General features: G+C 42.7%; 2 protein-coding genes across 2 annotated transcripts; both read left to right on the forward strand.

The window, feature by feature from the left end:
• Positions 1-15,219: 15,219 nt before the first annotated feature.
• On the forward strand, positions 15,220-16,919 carry LOC129405636 (igE-binding protein-like). Its single transcript, XM_055142387.1, is given in 3 exon segments — positions 15,220-16,251; positions 16,254-16,455; positions 16,458-16,919. Coding segments are annotated over 3 exon segments (1,527 nt in total). The 5' UTR covers positions 15,220-15,222; the 3' UTR covers positions 16,754-16,919.
• A 136-nt stretch (positions 16,920-17,055) lies between these two features.
• LOC129402054 (endogenous retrovirus group K member 7 Pro protein-like) lies at positions 17,056-17,502 on the forward strand. The gene has a single exon (XM_055126609.1). It carries the CDS (start codon positions 17,056-17,058, stop codon positions 17,500-17,502), a length of 447 nt encoding a protein of 148 aa, XP_054982584.1.
• Positions 17,503-24,344: the final 6,842 nt, after the last annotated feature.

The following is a 24,344-nucleotide window of genomic DNA, read 5'->3' on the forward strand; positions in this document are numbered from 1 at the left end:
ATCTGGCTGTGCTCTGGGGATCATATGCAAAGTCAGGGGTGAACCAGAGTCTGGTTTCTCAAGGCAAGTCTTAAGCTCTGAACCATTGCTCTAGCCTTGAGATTATTCCCTTTTAGAGACTGTTGTCACACATCTGCCCTCTGATGAATTTTGGCATCCTGTTGCTCACCAGCTAAGGCCTATAGCTCGCTATAAACATCCACAAGTCTATAAAGTATTGGTTATATTTGATGTTTTGGTTTTTCTTTTTGAGGCCTCTCAGCAATACCTGGCCCTCATGGAATACACTCAGTGGTGCACTCGGGGTGGTCATTAGCAGACTACGTGGTGCTAGCCACGTGCAAGGCCTGAGACTTAATTCCTGAACTATCAGCCCTCAGCTCTGGTTTTAACTATCCCTTCTTTGTGAACCTGGGGATGTCCTTTGATTTCATATTGAACTTGAATATGTGTCTTTTAAAAGTTGAAGGTTAGAAAGTTTTGGTGGTTATAATCTACCTTACCTGTGTTTGTGATAAAAAATATGTTTATTTATGTCATTTTAGCCGACCATGTTGCCAGACATCCCTTTAGTGTTATTTTTAAATATTCTTCTGTCAGATTTATGTGATTACTTTCTGAATAATATTCATCAAAGGACGGAAATAGAAGATGGCAGATGTTTCTATTTAGTATTTATCACAAATGTTCCCAACAGGTACTATATTTAGTACAGTTATCACAAAAGTAATGCAGCTTAAAGTGTTGTCTCCTCACTCCCCCACCTCCCTACTGCTCACTGCCTCCTACTTTTCTTCCATTACCTCGGTTGATCTTGCAATCATTGGGGTCTTCCTCACTCTGGGTAACTGTGGTGCTCACATTCATGCTTACTAAGGCTTTACTCTGATAAATTAAAACATTGTTCAGACTCTAGAGTTGCAAGCTTGGACACATTTAGCCGTGCTCTGAAGATCATGCATTGCGGCTCTGGGAACCCTCAGCGGCAGAGTTCCAGTAACTGAATTTGGCCCATATCTCTGCCCCAGGAATTCAGTGGTCTTTCCCTTGCAAGACAGAGCCTTGGCCACAGAGCACCACCAGAACCCCTGAAACATTAGTTTTCAAATGAAACAAATCACTACGCTCCATTCATAATACAACATGGATTATGAGTCACTGTGGAACAGTAAGTTCAAGTGGTGAAGGGACAGGAAGTCTCACACCTCTGTGTCCAGACCCTCAGCCAAGTAGGATATTTGGTCAAGAGAAACCAGCAATCAGAACAAGGTCTTATATTCGTGGTGTTTCAAAATCTATGGTGTAAATTTTAGGGAAGTGTAATGACATTCTGTGATAGTCACTTTTGCTAACAAAATACAGAAATCTATGAGTAGAGTTTTGCAAAGTGAGAACCATCAAAAGCAGTTATTGAGAAAGAAGTAAGTTTCTCCTCTGAACAAGCCCCAGCCTTCACCATTGTAAGCTGTGTGGTAGTGGTGTCAGTCCGTTCACATGAATCCTGTACCTCTCTAGGTTACCAAGGACTGCTACTGTCCTTCCTCATGTCCTCATGTTGTTTTCTAAGGACGATGTCAATTCCTCTAGTGACCCAGAACCATCTATTAACTGGCCTTAGTCCCGGATCACAGGAGTGCGTACAAATTCCCACAGACCTTTGTTTAAGTTGCACATCGCCCAAGCAGCCATGTCTGTAGGTAGAGTGGGCCCTGATCTTTAGTCTCTGGAAATTATTTGTGCTGTTATAATAACTTTGGCATCTCTACAAATTTGATTTAAATATCTGTTATGGCAGTCTCACAGCAGATGGCAGTAGAGTGTATTATTCTGACATGTTCAGCATATTACAATAATTTTCTGACAAATGAAAGTAAAATGTCTTATTCTAGCAGAATCGATATTTGTTTTTTTCCTAGAGGAACACACCCAATTGAAATATCTTTTTGATATAACATTTCCATAAGGAGCTTTTGCTGCTTTTTCAATTGATGTTCTGATTAGTAGTTTAAAATAAAATGGGAATTTAAAAAATCCTTTTAGCATAAGTGTACTGGCTAATTTGACATTTTATGTTTTAGTTTATGTTAACTGCCATATTTTTTACTCTTAACTCCCCGTTTAAATTCATAAGTACTTCCATTATACATGAATTGCTATGTAATAATTTATATACACTTACCATTAATAATCCACAAAGTAGATACTGAATATATGCGTATATATAAAGGAATGCAAAATTGCGCCTAGCTAATTATATTATAGAGATAATTTAGTTTTAATATGACTCTTTCTTCAGTATATAAATGAACTGCTATAATATAGCAACTTACTTTATTTTTCAAAGTTACAAGTTCTGAAACAAATTTCTTTTTTTTTTTTAAAAGAAAGCTTTCTGGGGCCAGAAAGATAGTACAGTGGGTGAGGTGCTTGCTTTGCACATGGCCGGCCTGGGTTCAATCTCAGGAATCCCATAAGGTCCCCTGAGCACCACCAGGAGTGATTCCTGAGTGTAGAACCTGAGCATTATTGAGTGTGACACAAAAACTTAAAAAAAAAAGTTTTACAATGCTAAAATCATACTGTAACCTTGGGGCTGGAGCAATAGCACAGTGGGTAGGGCATTTGCCATGCATGTGGCTGCCCTGGGTTCAATTCCCAGCATCCCATATGGTCCCCTGAGCACCTCCAGGAGTAATTCCTGAGTGCAGAGCCAGGAGTAACCCTTGTGCATCGCCAGGTGTGACCCAAAAAAACAAAAAGAAAAAACAAAACTATAACCTTTATGTGTGGCCCACAGACCAATAGCACTGGTATCCTCGAAGGTTGTTAGAAATGTAGAATCTTAGGCGCTATAACACAAACTTCATTTTATCAAGACCCCATGTAATCTATGTGTATATCAATACCAGAGAAACACTATCCTATATGATGCACATAATTTAAAGAATTCCACAAAAATGAAATCTTATAACTTTGTAAAATTTGCACTTGATATTTAACAATAAACATAGTAAAGCAGTGTAATATCTATGGTGCATCAATAAACTAGGGATTTAAAATCTATAGTTGCTTGCTAAATGTAGTATGGATCCTATTGAATAATTGCATGATCATTTAAAATACAGATTCCTCAATTTATTTTGTTTTCAGCATTCAATTTTTCCTGCATCATATCTTGTTATTTCTCAAAACTATAAGTTATAGTACACTAAAACCTTTATAATGTTGCAAACAATGTAATTTCAACAATATATATGTATACACATATATATGTATGAATATATATACACATATATATATTTATGCCAGAGTCATTGGAACTGAAGAATTGTCTGTTTGCGTGGGAGCTTGAGGGGTGTCCTTGGGACACTGGTCTAGTGGAGGGAAACAGCCTCTCTGATAATGATGTGGTACTGGAATAACGTATTCATTAAAAGTCTGGTTGACAGATTGTAAATCCTAGTTTAAAAATGTAAATTTGTAGGAAAAAATTAATTTTAGTAATACTCATATCCTGAGTAGTTTCTAAGTCATTAATTTGGCAGCTAAATTAATAAGTCCATGGTTTCTGTGAAGAAAATAATTCTATGCACTCACTGTCTCTATAAAAACAGAGATACTGGAGAAAGTGAGCAACAAAACTGCCACAAAGAAGGTTGGGTCATGAAAGTGAGAGATATATCTATTTTATAGCGCATTATTGTGTGTGTTCTGATGGCTTGACTCCTAATTACCAATTATTTTTTGCCTTTTTCAATTATTTGATTTTTAGTATATATGTGAAATAAATTGATGCATTATTCAATAAATTATACACCCGTATATACTTGTGATTTTTCTTTTTCTTTCCTTTTTCTTTCTGTTTCTCTGTCTCTTTTGTCTCCTTCCCTCCCTTCCTTCCTCCCTCCCTCCCTCCCTCCCTTCCTTCCTTCCTTCCTTCCTTCCTTCCTTCCTTCCTTCCTTCCTTCCTTCCTTCCTTCCTTCCTTCCTTCCTTCCTTCCTTCCTTCCTTCCTTCCTTCCTTCCTTCCTTCCTTCCTTCCTTCCTTCCTTCCTTCCTTCCTTCCTTCCTTCCTTCCTTCCTTCCTTCCTTCCTTCCTTCCTTCCTTCCTTCCTTCTTTGCATGTATAACAAAAGACACTGCAGAAAGAGAGAGCTCATTGTCATTGGTTTTAGTTAGAAAAAGAAAATTTCTTGACCCAGTCAAAACCAGACCAGAGGGCCTCAGCTTGTGATTTCTCACCAATTGAGATGCTTGTTAATGTCTTGTCAGTTCCTAGCTTATGCAGTGATTACTACAGTTTACTCTCTTTGGGACTATTTATACAACATTTCTAAGATAGTCACTTTCCTTGTGGTACCTTTCCTCTCTTTGATAACTCTCACAAAGAACAACAAAAACCCACCTGCTATCAGTTACATAAAACACCACTTTGATTAACATCTAATACAATTTACATCCTTTTAATATGGAGTAGCAGTGGTGGCAGGGTATGTTTGTGTGTATTTTTATTGCTTTTCTGTTTTATTTTAGAATCTTGGTACTTGAGGCACTGAGTACTTTTTTCTGCAGGTGCTTTTAAAAAGTCAGACTGGGCATTTTAATATCAGCCTACACATATTTTTTAAAGTGTGCATATTACTCTTCTTAGACTCACTAAGAAAAATGAATAAAATGAGAAAGGACTTAAAAAAAGACCTGCATAAGTGGTGTGTCGATTTTTCATAGGGGGAACCTGCTTCTCTGGAATGCAGCAATATATGCCCATTGGTCAGTCTCATTCACATGAGGCAAACTCCATTACTTGCTGTAAGCAAGTAAAAGGTTACCTGACCCAACCGGAGAGTATTAGCTTTTTTGTTCAGCTATGAAAAAATTGCTTTGCCACTTAGGTCAACATCATGATGTAAATCTTAATGAAAGTTTCTCAGATGTGAGAGTAAATCAAGCTGTTTGGCCACCTTGATGCTCTCTTAATCTGCCTTTTTCTTGCTTTATTTCCTTAGTTTGGTTTAGAGACCACATAACGAAGTGCACATCCATTTGCCAAGTAATCGTCATTCTACCCAGCCATCTGGGCCCTTTTGGCACCTAAGATTGTGGATGTAGGAGATTCATGAACTGGCCTTTTTTCTTTGTGGAATAAAGGAAAAAAATTATTTTGCCTTTTATTTAATTTGAGATTTTTGGAAAAAGTGACAATAGGATTCCTATGTCTCTATTATAAAATTAATAATTGACTGCAATTGTTATTGTGAAAGAAAAGTTATATGGATGATATTAACATTACTAAGTGGCACAAAGATATAATACAAATTCATTAGGTTGGCCACCCATTTCCTAAAACCTTCATAAGCATAAATATTGAATTAGACTCTTATAAGAATGGACTACTTTAAATTACAATGATGTGCTCAAATTATTTCAGTAAAATTCAAATAAGTTTGGAAAGAGAGCAATACAATTGTTTGGAATTATTATTCAACCAGTCTTACTTACTGAATGTCCAATCAGTTGTTACTATCATGTTGTCCTTTTGGTATGGAGAAGACTGATATTAGAAAGACATACAAAATATTTACTCGTAATAATTATATGATAGTAGGAAAGGTAGAAAGGTAGAGAGGAAATAAAAGGTAGTGGTAAATGACATACAAAAGCTCAAATATGAATATTATGCAGTAACAGAGATTCAAAATTTAATTGATGTCTTTTAAGAGGAAGTCTTATTTGGAATAGCATGAATGACAAGAAGTACCAACATCTAGATTGTTTTAGAATGGAGATTTCCATACAGAAGTGCAGGTGCCAACTTTAGGTAAGAATAAACTTAGAGAAAGACCAGTGAGGTTGGAGCTTAGCAGAAAAGAGGGAAAGTTCTAAGAAGCAAAGAAGCTAAATTGTAAAGAAGATTATTTTATGTCTTCTAGGTTCTGTGAGAATAGGTTTGAATTTTATTCCAAGATCAATAGAAAGTCTATGGACAGATATAGCAGTGGTGTGACATTGTTTCATTTATATTTAGGAATTACCTTTTAGGAAGGATTCTAAAGGTAATGAAGGGAATGAGGATGAAAGAGGAAGATCATTGAGTATTCCAGATGAGAAGTCCTGATGGCTCAGTAGATAAAGGAGGAACAATGGGGATGCATTCTGAATTGAGGGGGATGGGATTTTAGATTGTATGTGAGGTATGAAGATAAAGGGAAAAATGAAACTTGTTGCCTGAGAACTCCACCCAGGCACAATGTCTTGGTCTAGGAGAAAATAGGAGCAAAAAGTTATGTATAGAAATTCAAGGATTGGGTCTGGAGTGTTAGCACAGCAGGTAGGGTGTTTGCTTTGCATGTGACTGACCCAGGTTCAATTCTCAGCATCCCAAATGGTCCCTCGAGGACTGCCAGGAGTAATTCCTGAGCGCAGAGCCAGGAGTAACCCCTGTGCATTGCTGGGTATGATCCAAAAAGAAAAAAAAAGAAAACACAAAAAAACAAAAACAAATAAATAAACAAAAGTAAAAGAAATTCAAGGATTTTATTAGGTGTCAGATTGGTTCAAAAGCAAGTGATGAAGCAGGGAAATGGACATATAAGTTCATGGATCATGAATGAGTCAGGGCCATTTATATGCATATTTATATAGATACAGATGTGTGCACATATAGAGATATGAATCATCTGCATACTGATCATGTCTCAGCTTTTTCTTTTCTTTTTTTTTCTTTTCTTTTTGCAATTTCAGAATAGCACAGCAGGTAGGGTGTTTGCCTTGCATGCAGCTGACCCAGGTTCGATTCCGGTGTCCTTCTCGAAGAGCCTGGCAAACTACAGAGAGTGTCCCATCCGCACAGCAGAGCCTGGCAAGCTACCTGTGTCATATTCGATATGCCAAAAACAGTAACAACAAGTCTCATAATGGAGATGTTATTGGTGCCCGCTCAAGCAAATTGATGAACAACGGGATAACAGTACTACAGTGCTAGAGTGCTATAGTTAGAGAAAAGGAGAGTGAAGGAGGAACATCCATAGAACAAATATAAAGGGTGTATTTTGAAGCTGACAAGCTGTTTGCTTGGTCACATATATTTTTCTATGAGGACATATGAAATCATAATGTCTCTGAATGATTTCCATGGTACTAAAAAAGAAAAATAAATCTTTAGGTTCATTCCTTCTCAACATTTCCCTTGGTGAAAGTTAGGTCTATAGGTTATTAACTACCCTTCTTCTGTTTTTGTTGTCGTTTTGGGGCCACTCCCGGTGATACTTGGGGGTTACTCTTGACTCTGTACTCAGAGATAACTCTTGGCAGGCTTAGGGGACCATACAGGGTGCTAGGAATAGAACACGGGTCAGCCATGTGCAAGACCCTACTGTTCTACTATCCCTACAGCTCCTAACTCCCCTCTCTGAGGTGCTGACTTCCCTGACAGGCGGTCACTGGGGCAGGCACTGATCTTGAGCCAGAGTTCCAAACGTCTCCTTTAGTGAGTAAAAGTGTGAGAGTCTTCTTGTGGAACTTCTTGGTGTATGGTTACAGCAGAAGTCCTAGCAATGACCTGACTATATAATAATGAGATCAGTATTATTTCCAAGGCTCTTCTAGCCAGAAAGCAAAATAAGTAGCCAGTATGGGAGCAGAGTGCGGTGTAAACTGAGTCATGTACAAATTGGTATTGAACTATCAATGGACTAGGTAAAGATAGTAGAGAAAAGATTGAATTATGTAGTCAAAAATATTTAGAGATATGGAAGAGGATTTGAAGCCAGTAACAAAAAGAAATGAGTGGAATATAGTAGCTGATGACATGGAAGGAAACTAAAAGGTCATCTGGGTTAAGTTAAAAGTCATTTATAGTGTTGCTAAATTGATGGAATAGTGACAATGATACTCAAATGGTGTCTGTTAATGAAAAGCAGAATATTAGAAAAAGTAACAATGACTTTTAAAAATCGATATATAAAGAAGCAGAAAATAAGAAAATATCAGATGAAGCTTCAAAAAGTAAAGTCCACCCTTCCCACCAAATTAAAAAATAATCATATACTTAGGATCGAAGGTAATAGGAGAAACAAGGAATAGTTATTGAGTGATTTTCTTTAAAAGGTGAAAGGAGATGGAGTCTTGTACACAAGGGAAGGGCCAGACCTGAGGTATGGAAATGCATCACCTCCTCTTCAGTTTCAGTGGGAAGGATCACAGATACTGTTGGCACATGAGGACTGTGGTATATTATAGAGGTGGGACTCGTGATTGCTTCTATTTTCTTAGTGAAAAATGAAGTTAGCTAATACTGCTGAGAGTGAAGAAGTGGAGAAAGTGGAAGTAGGTATTTGAAAGGAGAGGAAAAGTATTAAAAGTCCTCTGTAAAGAAAAAAATAAGTATACAAGTGAAGCCAGGTATTTAAGTAATATGGTGCCTATTTGAAGTGTTTGCCACATATTTTTAATGAGTTCTGTCATCATTGTTCCGTACTTATTTTCTCCAGCTCTAGTTCATTGTGCTGATATTTGTGAGAATTGAGTTAATCCACAGTATCAGTTTACTTTGGAAGTATCACAGAGTTAATCAAGCATGCTGAAGACATAAGGGAATCATCACTGTATCACTGTCATCCTGTTGTTCGTCCATTTACTCGAGTGGCACCACTAACATCTCTATTACACTCAGCCCTGAGATTTTAGCAGCCTCTCCTTACTTACTTGTCTTTCCCAACGATTGGAGGCTCTTTCATGGTCAAGGGAATGAGACATATTGTTACTGTTTTTGGCATATTGAATACGTCACGGGTGGCTTGCCAAGCTCTACCATGCAGTTGGGACACTCTTGGTAGCTTGCTGAGCTCTCCGAGAGGTATATATATAGTATTTGCGATGTGAATACACCATGGGGAGCTTGCAAGACTCTCCCGTGCGGGCAATAGACTCTTGGTAGCTTGTCAGGTTCTCCAAGAAGGAGATCAAGGCTAAAGCAGCTGCGCGCTTCTGGGAGCTTGGTCTTATAGTCTCTGGATGTTGACTGTGTGGGATTGCCTGGCACCAGGGGCAGTTTGTGAGTGTGGCTTCCAGGCTACTGGAAAAAGGGGGATCTGGATCTAGAAGGCGCAGTCCCAATTCAAGCAGGCTTGGAGGTCTCAGTCCCGGATCCCTTATACATACATAAGGGAGTGTATCCCATAAATAGACAAGTAAGAAAATCCAGACATCAGAAAATTGTTGGGTAAGTGAATTAGGTCCTTTTCTTGAACCTAGTTCAGAAAAATCTTCCTGAAATACTAATGAATCAGTATTTTACAAAATATATTTATGTAAGTCATAATATGTAGGTATTCAAAGCAAACATTTTGAAAGTTGGAAACTTCACCCTGAATCTTAATGACATATATAGAGTTAAAAGGAATGGCAATGTAAGACCAGTAGTTTAAATTAATTTGTGTTTGACTTTAGAATATCAAATAGATGTAACCTTTTAGAAATATGTGCGCATAGATTTTTTTGATATCAGCTAAATCCACATTTAAATCTTCATTTTTAAGATGATGAAGTAAAGATAGGTTTTTATGCTGCAGTAAGTAGCTAGATCCTATTTAGTGATTTTTTTACAAATAATGATATCCGTTTGAACACATTGCTAAGCCCCATCCCACAGCTTCAAGGCAGGCTGTGCAGTTAAGGAACTCTTTAAGACTGAATGCTTCGACACTTGTTTTTCTTTTATGTTTGTTCTGAAGTACATCTGGTTCTTACAAGTTCCAAAATATTTCAGAGGCTTCTTTAATATAGCAGAGTTGAGTTTAATTGTGTCTTTGCAACTTTATTTGTTACTGGGGTAACATGGTTTGCAATCGTGTAAATGTTTGCCTTAGGGGTGCAATGCTACCACACCACTTCCAGCGTCTTTTGTTTCCACCTGCCATTATCCTTCCACCACAATCCTTGTGACCCTTCTTATTCACAATTGCCCCCTCCCCTGCTTGGTCACCTCAGTTTTATGGTCAAAATTTAAGGATTGTTTTCATTGGATTTTGTCTGTTGCCTTGTTTCCTTCATATACCACATGTGTTAGTAGTCATTAGTATTTGTTTTTCTCCCTTAATTTTGCTTAGCAATACCCCTCTCTAGTTCCATCCAGCTTGTAGTGAAAGACGAGATTTCATCTTTTCTAATAGTGAAGTAATTCCATTATGTACATATCCCACAGCCTTATTATCCATTCATCTGTTCTTGGACACTGGGGTTGTTTCCTAATTTTAGTGACTGTATATAGCTAAGAAGAACATAGGTATGTAGATGTTGTTTTGAATTACATTTTCTGTATTCTTAGCATAAATATCAAGGAGCAGAAATGCTCCATCATATGGAAGCTCTAATTTTAATTTTTAAAGAGTCGTCAGGATCGGGGAGATGTCTCAGAGGGCTGGAGGAGACATCTTTGTCTCCTACTTTGGGGGAGGGAGGGAGGGGGCAGTAACTGTTAAATTGTCAAAAAGTCTCAAGAAATATTTTAAGGTAGAGAAAATGATGTCAATGTGCAGTTAAATAATCAAAGTTTAAGAAAATACTGCCACGGTTTGATTTGCATTTTAAGCAATTTAAAGTCTTATTCTTGGATGGGGAAGATAGTTCAAGTGGTTGAACATGTGCCCAGCAGTTCCAAGACTCTAGATTTGATCTTAGGTACCTCATGGTCTCCTGACCAAGGCTGAATATGAGCCTGGTAGCCTCTGAGCACCGCTAGGGGATGTCTCCTATTAAAAATTTTTTATTCTTGAGGCTGGAAATGTAGATCGGAGTGGTAGAAAACGTATCTGTCATGTGCGAATGCCTGGTTTTAATCCCTGGCATTGCATGTCCTCCCTGGGCACCATGAATTGCTGCCCAGGACGCCCCACAGTACCACCTGGAGTGGCCCTGGCCCCAAAGCAGCACAGGATGTTGCAACAAGTTACTTTTTAAAAAATTATTCTTTGTAAATGTTTATGTTCTGGAGTCAGAGGACATTTCGGCTCTGGGCACATCTTTTCAACTCTACCATTCTTCATGCACTAACATACGCCTCAAAGACCTTGGCCCTACAAAAACAGGATGAGAACGCTATTCGGGTCTCCCAAAGAGGAATCAAAAGAGCTATGCTAGGAGTATCACGTTTCACTCAAGTGAGAGAAAGAATCCGGAGTTCTGACCTCCGTCAATGATCAAGAATCAGGGACGCTGTCTTGTTTGCCAAGGCATCAAAAATCAAATGGGCTGGACACATAATGCGATTTAGAGACGACCACTGGACTAGAGCTGTTACTGACTGGATTCCACAGGACGTCAAAAGAACGTTTGGCTGCCCACCAACGAGATGGTCAGACTTCTTTGACAAGACCCTAAATGAATGATTTGAGGCTCTTCGTGTTCCTGGAGCAAGTAGACGCCATTGGGCTACACTAGCACGCCATAGGGACAAATGAAGAGTTACTGGCACCCGGTCGAACAAATCGATAAACAATGAGATGACAAGTGATAAAACTGATACAAGTGAAATTTTTATGTTTAATGGAGAAAACTTGGTTTATACAACTTTATGCTAGCGGTACAAATTAAAACCTGTTCAAGGTATGTGTCACCACCTCCCCACAATGATACCCTAACATCCCCCAATCCTCTTATGTATACAGTTCTTGGTCTGAGCCCAGGGATTTGTTTCCATGGTTTTATTTTCTGTTCACATGCTATTTCTATATCCCACATGTAAGAGCGATCACCCAGTATTTGCATTTCTCCTCTTTCAAATTCTTATTTTGTTTAATAAATGAAATGGGATAGATACTTATTTATGTGATCTGTATGCATGATCTTAATTCAATCATTTGATAATTTTCATTTTTGGTTCTTTTAAAAATTGTTATGTGGTTATTTTCAGGTCTTATTTTAGATTTTTTGTTAGAAATTTTATAAGGCCCATATATATCTTTCAACTGTATTAATTTCAATTTAGGTAGTTACAATAGTGTTAAAGTTTGTGGTGCTACACTTCCACAACCACCAAAGTGCTCACCACCCTTCCCCAGTATCTCGATGTCTTTTAATATTCTGGTCTTCTCCACCCCAACCTCCAGATCCTCAACTGTTCGTTAATCATTTTTATATTCCAATGCCAAAGGTTTTCATCGTTCAGTATTTGTCTATTTTCCTATTTTGACTCTATATAGCCTGCAGATCAGTGAGACCATCCAGTATTTATTTTCCTTCCTTTGTCTAATTTCATTAACATAGTACCTTCAATTGCATCCAAGTTGCAACAAACTGCATGATTTTATCCTTTCCTGTGGAATCATAATATCTTATTATGATTTTATATAAAAATCCATAATATTTTATTATATATACACATATATAAACAAACAAACATATCTTAGTTTTGTTTATTTGTTTGTTTGCTTTGGGTCTATACCCAGCAGTGCTCAAGGTTTACTCCTGATTCTGCATTCAGGGATCAATCCTGGTGGGTTCAGGGTATCATCTACATAGCCAGGTGTCTAACCTGGATAAGTCATTTGCAAGGCAGACGCCCTACCTGCCGTACCGTCACTCCAGCCCTACCACTTACTATGTCTCTAAGCTTTTAATCTCTAACATTTTTCATTTTGTTCAGTGTCTTTTTTATTTTTTGTCTTCTGTATATCTCCTTACTTTTATCAGATTCCATTCACAGTTGTGTGTTGCTTACTTGCCTTCATTTGCGAGGATTTTTTTCATTTGTATCTACTTTTTTGAGTTCTAACAGCTCACATCTCATTTAGGTTTGCTGATTTATTTTCTGTAAGCTCATAGCTCTTGTGTTCTTGTTTTGCAGATTTTGTTTTCTAGCTCACAGAAAGATATTTAGTAAAAGTTTCTGTGAGTGCTGACAATATATCTGTACTATATAGATTTTATCACTGTTTACAGCTTCTTTTTTTTTTAACCAATCCTACCAGCTGCCACAGCCATCCCTTACCCGCCCAGCCTCGTCCCTCTAGGTAATCCCTGCATTCCTGCCCATACCACCCAGTTTCTTTGTATTTTTGTGTACAGCTAGTCTGTTATTTATTCAATTTTTAGTTTTCCGTTTTGAGTCTCCAGATCAATGTTTAAGGGGACTTGGGGTCACTACTGGCAATATCCAGCCAACAGGGCCCAACAATTCAATGCTTGTCTTGATGTAACAATGTTTCTCAAGCCTACTGGTGAACTGGAATGGCTCAGTGCTGCACCCAACAGTTCTCAGAGAGCTATGCATTTCCAGGTCTTAAATCCGGGATGTACCGTGCAGAACATGTGCTTCTGGGTCTTTGAGGAATCTCCGTTGTCTCCATCATTTTGTTAATTTATTTTAAATTACAACATATTTTTGAATAAATTGAGTTTTCTGTGGATTAGTGATCCATGCCACATTAGTGATCTGTGCAAAATCAAACATGCATTAACATGCGCTACCCATCTTCTTAGAATTTTCAGATGCTTAGAGAAAGATTGTTTTGCTATGATTTCTCCCACTTTTCTTCTACTCTGACACATGTGCAAACTGGTATGAACATGGCCTGTCTGCAGGATTACTTTGATATCCTTGACTCCTATAATTTAAGAATTTAAATGGGTTCAGTAAAATTTCTGCATCTGCAGTGAGCTCCTAGCATAGTTATAGCAAATAAGGTTTAGGTTTTGATTCTGCATGTATGCCAATTCACCATGTCGATGTATCATCTATAGCCATTCTTGTCCAGCATTTTTTTCATCGTTCAGTCCCAGGCTTTGATTCAACACTACCCTCTCCAACAAATCACATTTTCTTTAGACACTTACTTATTTGGTAGTTTTTGGTAATTTGGTAATTCTCCTCTGGATTTGCTGTGATAGAGGTGGTATATAGATATAGATATAGATATAGATGTTATATTTAAATACATATACATGTGTGTATATATATACATATATAATGTATGCATTTATTTTTATTTTTAGTCACCAAATTACAAAGTTGTTAATGGTTGGATTTCAGACATAAGTGTTCCAATACTGAATCCTTCACTAGTTTCCCTCTACCAACATCCCACATACCCCTATTTCCCTCCCACCCACCAGTATGCTTTCACGAGAGGTACTTTTTAAAAAATATAAGTTTTTGTGCTGCAGTTTACAGTACTCTTGCTGGTGAGGTTTCATGCATAACACCTTACCAGAGATAGTACTTATGTTTCTTTTTGTTCTGATTGGGACTGGAGCAATAGCACAGCGGGTAGAGCATTTGCCTTGCACTCGGCCAACTCAGGCTCGATTCCTCCATCCCTCTCGGAGAGCCTCGCTGGCTACCAAGAGTATCCCGCCCGCACAGTACCCGTAGAATATTTGATATGCCAAAAACAGTAACTAGTCTCCCAATGGAGACGTTACTGGTGCCTGCTCAAGCAAATTGATGAGCACTGGGATGACAGCGATACAGTGATAATATTTTTATATAACTTTGAAATTAGAGACAATTGCTAGCTCTCCAGAAATATTTTTGATACATAAGCCAGAATTTTATAATTGATTTTTTTTACTATAATTTGGTGAGTGTTCAAATAATGTAACTATAAATTGTAGGGAGCCAGAGCACATTGCGCATGCGTGGTGGCCATGACAGAATGACCTCATATGGGGTGATTGGCGAGAGCCAATAGATGAGCACCACGTCAGAGGCGGGGCAACCAGGCTATATAAGGACTGCCGTTACCCGGGTTGTGGTTCTTTCTCTTCGTGAGTTAACTAAATAAACGGTTGCAGAAGGATCCTCAACCCGTGTCGTCTCACTCTTTGCTGGCGAAGGGAAATCGCGACGCGGGCAACGAACAACTGGTGCCGAAACCCGGGAAATCCATCTTGCACCGCGAGGAAGAACCCCTCCTCTTGGAGGGAGGATTCAGAACTGCAGGGACGACTGCTCGGAGAGGCGTGCTGCGGACCACTGCCCAGTGTTGGTAAGAAAAGAATGCCCGTTTCCTGGTGGTGGGGAGCACTCTTTGTCCTCCTTATTTGGATTTGCCTTCTCTTTTGCTCTTGTGTCTTTACTATGGGCACTGAGGCGACTTGGAAGATGGTTCAAAATTGTTTGGAGGATGAAGCATGCTCCATAGTGGTCAGGGAAGGCCGGCAGGTGTTGGAAAAGGTCCAAGACAGTTTGTCAGAAACCGAGCAATCAGAAGGGCTGGGCGCGCGTATGAAAATACCCAGCAATAAGGAAAAAGGACTGCCCGGTGGGGGCAAGAAGTTAGAAGGGAGAGGGGAAATAAATAAGGAAAAAGGACTGCCCGGTGGGGGCAAGAAGCTAGAAGGGAAAGGGGAAATAAATGAAACAAATGACCCTCCCGCTGCTTGTGCACCTCGATCCGCCTCGGACGAGGCCGGGGACTTGTACCCCAGGCGTGACGTGGCTGCAATCAGCTTAGACCTTAGACATAGACCTAGACATAGCCCCTCAGAGGATTCCTCCCTTAGTTCCGAAGAGGAGGATTTATTACAGCGAAAAGCGGCCCGTTATGAAGCAACTAGGTACCATCCTCTGGAGTCTCGGGCTCGCGGTGAGAGGGGCTCGACACGCCCCTCGCCTTCCGCTCCTCCCCCTCCACCCTATCATGATCCTCCCTTGGACAAGGCACGTCCATCTCGTACTTCCCTGTTTCCTGATAATCTGCGCAGGCAGATGCGATTAGCTTTCCCCGTCTTTGAGGGGGATGGGGACGAGCGCGTTTACGCCCAGGTGGAGTTTGCTCAGATTAAGGAGCTAGCGGAGGCGGTCAGGAAGTACGGAACAAATGCCAACTACACCATTTCCCTGCTTGACAGGCTAGCGCGGGATCGAATGACCCCCAGGGATTGGCAGGACGTGGCCAAAGCCACGCTACCCAATAACGGGAAATTTCTAGAGTGGAAGGCCCTCTGGTATGATGCAGCTCAGGATCAGGCTCGCCTTAACCGCAACGCCCGCGATGCCGCGCAGCATGCGTGGACCAGTGACATGCTTACTGGCCAGGGCGTCCATGCAGAGGATCAGATTAACTTACCCTGGGGGGTATATCCCCAGATATCCTTGCTTGCCATAAAAGCCTGGAAAGGCCTTTCCGTAAAAGGTGAGACAAGTAACCAACTCACAAAGGTCATTCAGGGGCCTCAGGAACCCTTCTCTGATTTTGTTGCACGCATGACGGAGGTGGCGAGTCGCATTTTTGGTGACTCGGACGCAGCGACCCCCCCCTTATCGAGCAGCTCATTTTTGAACAAGTGACTCAGGAATGCAGGAATGCCATAGCCCCGAGGAAGGCTAAGGGCTTGCAGGATTGGCTCAAAGTCTGCCGCGAGCTCGGGGGCCCCCTCTCCAACGCTGGCCTAGCGGCCGCCATTCTCAGCTCACAGCGGCAGCGAAGCTCGGATCCCTCTTGGGACCGCACCTGTTTTAATGTGGGAAGCGAGGACACGTTAAGCGTGACTGCAGGGCGCCGCGGGCGACCCCCTCTCTGTGTCAGCGCTGCAAGAAGGGCAATCACCCTGCCGATCGTTGTCGGTCCGTCCGTGACAATACGGGGCGGCTCCTCCCACCTCTAATCTCGGAGGAGCCAAAAAACGGGAGGCGAGGCCCATGGTCTCAGGGCCTGAACAAGTATGGGACCAGGTTCGTTCGGGAGGCTCAGGAACAGCAACCCAGTGCAGAGTCACCCAACTGGACCTCCGTGCCACCTCCTCCCTCACCATAACCCCTGATTCAGGAGTCCAGCCTGTTCCGGTAGCACCCGTGCAAGAAGCCCCTCCTGGATGCATTGGCCTTTTAGTGGGAAGGACAACCCTCGCAAAGCTGGGTCTTATAGTTTACCCAGGTACACTAGATGTCAGAAAACCGAGCATTCAGGTTTTATGCTCCTGCCCGACAGGCACCTTTGTAATTAAGGAAGGGGACCGTGTCGCGCAGGTGCTCCTCTTCCCGGCTGATTTTGAGGACCCTAAACGGAGAGGCCCCTTGGAAATCCCCGCCACGAATCTTGTGCAAGCTTACCTAGTCATGGACCTGGCCAAGAGACCTAAACTGACCCTTTCCATTCAGGGTAAGAGTTTTGAGGGCATTATGGACACCGGCGCTGACCGGAGTATCATCTCCTCGCACTGGTGGCCTAAGGGCTGGCCGGTGGCTGAGTCTGAGCATGAGCTTCAGGGTCTAGGTTATACCCAATGCCCTTCCATGAGCACCCAGGTCCTCACCTGGCATACTGATGAAGGGAGCAAGGGTTCCTTCACCCCATATGTCCTGCCTCTCCCAGTTAACCTTTGGGGCAGGGATGTCTTAACAGCCTTAGGCATAGTCTTAACCGATCAGTACTCCCCTCAGGCACGTAAAATGATGCAGGGCATGGGGTACATACCAGGAGAAGGACTAGGAAAGAGTTCCAGTGGCATCACAGAGCCTATCACTGCGGAGGGAAATCAAGGCAAAACGGGGCTGGGTTTTTGATCAGGGCCACTGGGGCGGAGCTACCCATTCCCTGGACCACGAGATCCCCGGTCTGGGTGCCTCAGTGGCCCCTGCCCCTAGATAAGCTCCAAGCATTAACAACTATTGTGGCAGAACAAGTGAAAAAAGGATGCGTTGAGCCCTCCACTTCCCCGTGGAATACCCCAGTTTTTGTCATTAAAAAACGATCAGGCACCTGGAGACTTTTGCACGATCTTCGCGCAATTAATGCCCAAATGGAACTCTTAGGCCCTGTACAGCGGGGCCTCCCCTTGCTTTCCGCCTTGCCCGCTAATTGGTATCTCTATATTATTGATATTAAGGATTGCTTTTTCTCCATTCCTTTGCACCCTGCAGATCGCCCCCACTTTTCATTTACTGTTCCTGAACTTAATCATAAGGGTCCTGACTCTCGATATCAATGGAGAGTTTTACCCCAGGGCATGGCTAATAGCCCCACTATATGCCAGCTATATGTCCAGCGAGCCCTGCGACCACTTAGAAAGCAGTTCCCTCAACTTTATGTTATACATTATATGGATGATATTTTGTTAGCATTTCATAATAAGGATACCCTGCAGGAGGCCTTCAAGGTCCTCAGAGATGCCTTTGACGAATGGAACTTACAATTGGCCCCGGAGAAGGTGCAATTTTCTGATACTGGCTCCTTTCTGGGAACCACTATCTACCCAAAGTACATCATGCCTCAAAGGATTCAGTTACAGGCGCGAGATCTGCGCACACTCAATGATTTTCAGAAGCTATTAGGGAACATTAACTGGCTGCGCCCCTCCTTGGGGGTCCCTTCTGGGGATATGGCCCCTCTATTTAAAATATTGGAGGGGGACCCCGCCCTGGACTCCCCCAGGGAACTAACGCCTGAGGGGCGGGTGGCACTACAGAAAATTGAGCAAGCGATTAGTAAAGCCCAGCTGTCCAGGATAGACTATCATCATCCCTGGCAATTATGTATTTTTCCTACTCGAGGCACTCCCACAGCTGCTCTGTGGCAGGATGGCCCCCTTCTTTGGATCCATCCACATGCATCCCCTGCAAAAAGTATTGTTTCCTACCCTGCTGCTGTGGCTGATTTGGCTCTAAAGGGACTTCAGCGCTCTTTGGAACATTTTGGGCTCCACCCGGCCAAGTTAATTATTCCCTATACTCTGCAACAGCGTCAGGTTCTGGCAGCCGAACATGACTCTTGGGCCATATTGTCCGTGGTCTTCAATGGGGACATTGATAATCATTTCCCCCAACATCCCCTGGCCCGCTTTGCCACCTTACATCCTTTGATTTTCCCCAAAGTTACAGTAAAGCGCCCTGTCCCTGGGGCCACCACTGTCTATACTGATGGCTCTAAAACAGGCATTGGGGCGTACTTGGCCAAAGGACAGGTGGTTCGTAGGAACTACGGCCCGCGCTCACCACAGGTTGTCGAGTGCTACACAGAAGTCCTTAAACGCTTCCCGGAGCCTTTGAATCTGGTGTCTGACTCCATTTATGTGGTAAATGCCCTTGAAGTCCTTGAGACTGCTGGCGTTATAAGGGGCAGAGGCCCCGTGTCCCAGATTTTTCAGGAAATCCAGCGCAGCCTTTTGCAGCGCTGCAACCCAATTTGTGTGACGCACATTCGCGCTCACAGTCACCTCCCCGGCCCTATGGCGTTGGGCAATGCTCTTGTAGACGAGGCTACGCGCCCACTGGCCTTACTAGCTGAGCCGATCCAACAGGCGAAAGACTTCCACGAGAAGTTTCATGTTACAGCTGGAACTCTGAAGCACAAGTTCCAGATTACTCGCCAACAGGCTCGGGACATTGTGACTGGGTGTAAAAACTGTGTCCAGTATCTCCCTGCACGGGCTGTTGGGGTTAACCCGCGGGGCCTGCGACCCCTCCACCTATGGCAGATGGATGTCACCCACGTCCCCAGCTTGAGTAAGGCTCAGTTTGCGCATGTTTCTATTGACACCTGCTCAGGCGTTCTTATGGCCACACCCCTGGGTGGGGAGAAGGCCACTCATGTTATCCAGCACTGCCTGGAGGTCTGGAGCGCCTGGGGCAAGCCTCAGGTCTTGAAGACTGATAATGGACCGGCCTATTCCTCCCAAAAATTCCTGCTATTCTGTGCTCAGATGCAGGTAACCCACGTTACGGGCATTCCTTATAACCCACAGGGCCAAGCCATGGTTGAACGAGCACATAGGACCCTGAAGTCTTACTTACAAAAACTGAGAGGGGGATGGGAGGACGTAGGGTCCCCCAGAAGTGCTCTCGCACTTACTCTTTTTGTGCTCAATTATCTGAATTTGGATGACTCAGGGAATTCGGCCGCAGACCGCCATGTGGCCCCTCCCCACACTCCACCTCTGCTGGTTAAGTGGAAGGACACTATTGATAATACCTGGAAGGGTCCTGACCCTGCCCTGATCAAATCGAGAGGCGCGATGTGCGTCTTTCCACAAGAAGCCGCGCAGCCTTTCTGGGTCCCTGAAAGATTGACTCGGGCCCTGAAACAGGCTACCCCGACTGAGGAGGCGGTTGACACCGAGTCCGCAGAATGCTCCAGGGTGAACCCCTGAGAGGGATTCTCTCTTTTCTTCTTACAGAGAACATGCGGCTCGTCGTCCGGTGCTGACCCTGCGGGTTTGCAATGATGATCCTGCTGCTGACTGTGCAACCGACGGAGGCCGGATTGGGCCGGCCGGCTGACCCTACACGCCTCCTACAACAGCTGTATGGGACCCCGTGCAACTGTCAGGGAGGACAATCTTCGGTGACCCCAACGAGCTACACGCAAACCGTGGACTGTGGGACTCTGACTATATATCTCGCCACGCAGCCCAGTGCTCGGGGCGGGCTAACCCAGTTTTGGCAGTGCGTGCCCAAGCCTACTTTTATAAATAAGGGGGATCCCTGTCCTCAAAACTGTCAAGTGGTAGACCAGATGAATGCCATGTGTTATACCAGCTATTCTGAATGTACCCTAGGAGGAAAGAGGTATTTTACTGCAAAGCCCCATATGTCCTACGAGGGAACGCTCGGGGGTGACTGGTCAGTCGTCCCCTCCAGCAGAGGGAACCCTAAGTATGCTGCTGCCTCATGCACGGCCCCAGTGGGCAAAGATGCCTGCTGGCCCACGCGTGCCCCCTTGCATGTCACTGACGGGGGTCCCTCCGATGTGGTTCGGGAAAGGGAGGTGGGACAGCAGATTCAGCAACTGATTTTGGCTCTCTATCCCCAAATTTAATACGCAATGCGGAGAGTGTACCATGACGTGGAAACCGCTTGATGCTATGTTGGTTGATTGCATTTCTGATTTTGTTTTGATGGTTGTATTTTTTATTGTTGTTTTGATTATTTGCTTTTACCTGTGTTATAGCTGACTGCTGCCTGGTGCCCCAATCCTCTGACGGGGGCTCGGACTCGTTGGGCTCCCGCTATCCCCCTCTATCTTGCGCTCATGGCTCCTGCTCTGGGAGCAGCCCTTGCACGCTCGGAGCCACAAGGGCTCATTGCACGAGTATGGGTGCTCCCGAGTATTCTCCCTGAGAAGGGTGTCAGGCCGGAGAGCACTGCACTGAGTTGGCCCCCGACTCAGGGTGGCGAGCCGCTTGCATAGGGCCGCCGTCGGATTTTGCCCTGCCTGGAAGTGAGGACGGTGGGACAGGTGGAGCCTTGGCGCGACCTGATGGGGACGTGCGGAGGCCTCCTCAGTCCCTTGTAATACAGGCAGTGGTGACCGCCACCCCCTTCTACCAACAGGATGGCTCCATAAATAAAGACATAAGGGGGAGATGTAGGGAGCCAGAGCACATTGCGCATGCGTGGCGGCCATGACAGAATGACCTCATATGGGGTGATTGGCGAGAGCCAATAGATGAGCACCACATCAGAGGCGGGGCAACCAGGCTATATAAGGACTGCCGTTACCCGGGTTGTGGTTCTTTCTCTTCGTGAGTTAACTAAATAAACGGTTGCAGAAGGATCCTCAACCCGTGTCGTCTCACTCTTTGCTGGCGAAGGGAAATCGCGACGCGGGCAACGAACAATAAATAAACTTCAAAATATATCATTTATAGGGGGCCGGAGGGATAGTACAGTCGGTAGGGTGTTTGCCTTGTGTGTATTCATAAAACAAATATGAAGCCTGCAGCACTCTCTCGCCACCTGTTCGGTGGTCTCAGGCAGCTTCCCCTCCCAGGACAGCCAATGCCATGGTAGGACGAAAGAGGAAATGGGGCCAGGCTGGCTGGTGATCAATTATTATTTATTCCATTTATTCATTCTCCCCATGTGCCTGTTCCAGTCTCTTTAAGATCACCATTCCAGTCTCACCCTGTCCCTCATTCCCATCTCCTCTGCCCCTTGCTTGTCTCTTTGTGCTCTGTGCTCTGATTAGCTGTCCTGGTCTCTCTAGTCTCTCACACCCTCCACAACTTGGCAGTAGCAACCACACTCAGGAAGCACAATCAATGTATCAAAGGTCTTCCTGATCTCCTGCAACCAGGAGATCTGCTCAAGGGTGAAATACTAGCTAGGATGTGTTTCTCCTCTCCTTAGTCCAATAGCCATTTAAACATTCATCTTAATTCTACTCCTTAATAATATTAGTCATTTTGTATGGACACAGTAAGAGATACATTAAGCTTATAGGATGGCTGTCCTGAGGGCATCTCACTCTATGTCTCAGACTATAGTGCTCAGACCAGATTAGTCTTTCTTAACCCAGGGTCCTAATCCAGTTGTTACTTTTTAGATGATGACAGAATTCATCCAGGATATGCTCTTAACTTATAGTTAAGTATTATGGTGCTTTGGCCTGGCCCATTTCGATGCCAGGGTAGCTCACAGATTGCCCTGGGTCAATCCAGTCCCTCGTTGGTACACTGATTTTGGGGTGTTAGGAACTAAGAGCAACTGAGACTTAAGTCAAGAGAACAGATGCCCAGGAGTGAATATTATTCAGAGTCAATTAACTTCCCAAATTACAAAAGCATAGCATTAACTGTATTCCTGTGTCCATACAAAAAGGGCATTGCTCTGAAGTAACTATGCAAAGGACATAAGAAGAAGAGAAAAGCAAAATTTACAAGTTAACAGAGTTTGATTGAGATAAAGGTGATTAACTGGTTGGGTAAGCAGAGCACAAAGAAAGAGATTACAGATAAACACAGAGGAATGGGAGTGCCTCAGGAGCACTGTGATGGGTATAACCCAAATAACCTAACTTCACTGTTGCAAGGCAGAAAGGACAAACCACTGTTGCAAGGCAGAAAGGACAGACAGAAAGGACAAATCCTACAGCCTGGCACATGGTCTACCTGGATTTGCTCCTTGGCATCTCATAATGTTCCCCCAGCATTGCCAGGAATAATTCCCAAGTGCAGAAGTAGTAACCCCGGATCATTGCCAGGTGTGACCCCCCTAAAAAACCCCAAATATTATTTATAATAAATATGGAATTATAAGTGATTATTAAAATATACAAGTCACTATTATGCTTGTTCTGGAGAAAATTTAACTTTGCATGTAAATGTATGTGTCTTATTAGCAAGATCATGAAATTTCAAAGACATATGAGTGCATACTATTGTGTGGAAATCAAAGCTTCAAGTCATATTTTGTGACATCAAGTTTACAGTTTAAGAGAGTAGACAAGAATGAATATTGAAAATGCAATGAAATACATGAAAATATATGAATTTTTAAAAAATATGTGTTATAAGAATATGGAGAAAGATAGATTGCACTTCTGTTGAGATGAAATACTGACATATGCAAATAATAGTTTTTATTCTGATAAAATAAATGTAAGAATACAGATGGTGAAAGTGAAAGGGATGCCCATTTTGTACTCTATATTTACAAATGACAAGTAATTAAGGAGATAAGTACATATTCCACTGTCACTTTCAAAAAAATACTTGACAAGTACATAACAGCTGTTGTATAATAAAGAATTTGACTGGACTTTATCCATGGTTCTGGGAGGGAAACAAAATCCTTAGCACTTTCTGAATGAGGGAATTCTTGGATAATACTGGACTTTATGAATGAGAATTGGATTTTTGGCAGACCCAATTATTCAAATTGGAGACAGAGTTTAATAGTTCAACCAATTTTTTCTTTATAACTAAACAATAAAATGTCTAGTTATTGAGGTTCTGGAGAGATCCCTTTTTTGATGATCTGGGGGAGATCACTTTTGTTTTTGGTGAAAATTATGTATTTAGAATTAGCCAATTGACCTGGTCAGATGATTCCTATGTTATTGCAACATCAAAGGCATTCCAGTTAGGAGCGCCCTAAATATATGCCTCCATTTCTTCACCAGGTCTGATCATGGGGTTGACCTGGGCCACTGAGTCATAGAGCTTCTTAAGACATTGATGTTACTGTTGGTATTCTATGGGAATAGGGTATGGAAACTGTTTTGGGGTCCCTCACAGGCCTCATCCCTTATATTATTTCATTTGATTGGTTTCTGTGGTTATATCTCTTTCCTCAATTATGTGAATCATTCTATTGAATTATCAAGACTGAGAGGGTTTTGGGAATCCCTGAATATTCAGCCAATTAATCAGAGGTGTGGATTGCCTTGTGATCCTCAAAGTATCATAGGCACCTGGTTAAGATTATCTGACCTGCCTGTAGGTGGTTACTATCTCATTAGTACCTTAGTTAACATGAGAATAACACCCAAGTCAAAAAACAAGCTATAGTTGGAAGCCTGCCTCATGAGGGGGCAGGAAAAAGGCAGCTGGAATAGAGAAGGGATCACTAAGAAAATGATAATTGGAGGAATCGGTCAGGATGGGAGTTGTGTGCCAAAAGTAGAT

The sequence above is a fragment of the Sorex araneus genome, chromosome 1 (genome assembly GCF_027595985.1).
Source record: "Sorex araneus isolate mSorAra2 chromosome 1, mSorAra2.pri, whole genome shotgun sequence".
Classification (NCBI taxonomy): Eukaryota; Metazoa; Chordata; class Mammalia; order Eulipotyphla; family Soricidae; genus Sorex; species Sorex araneus.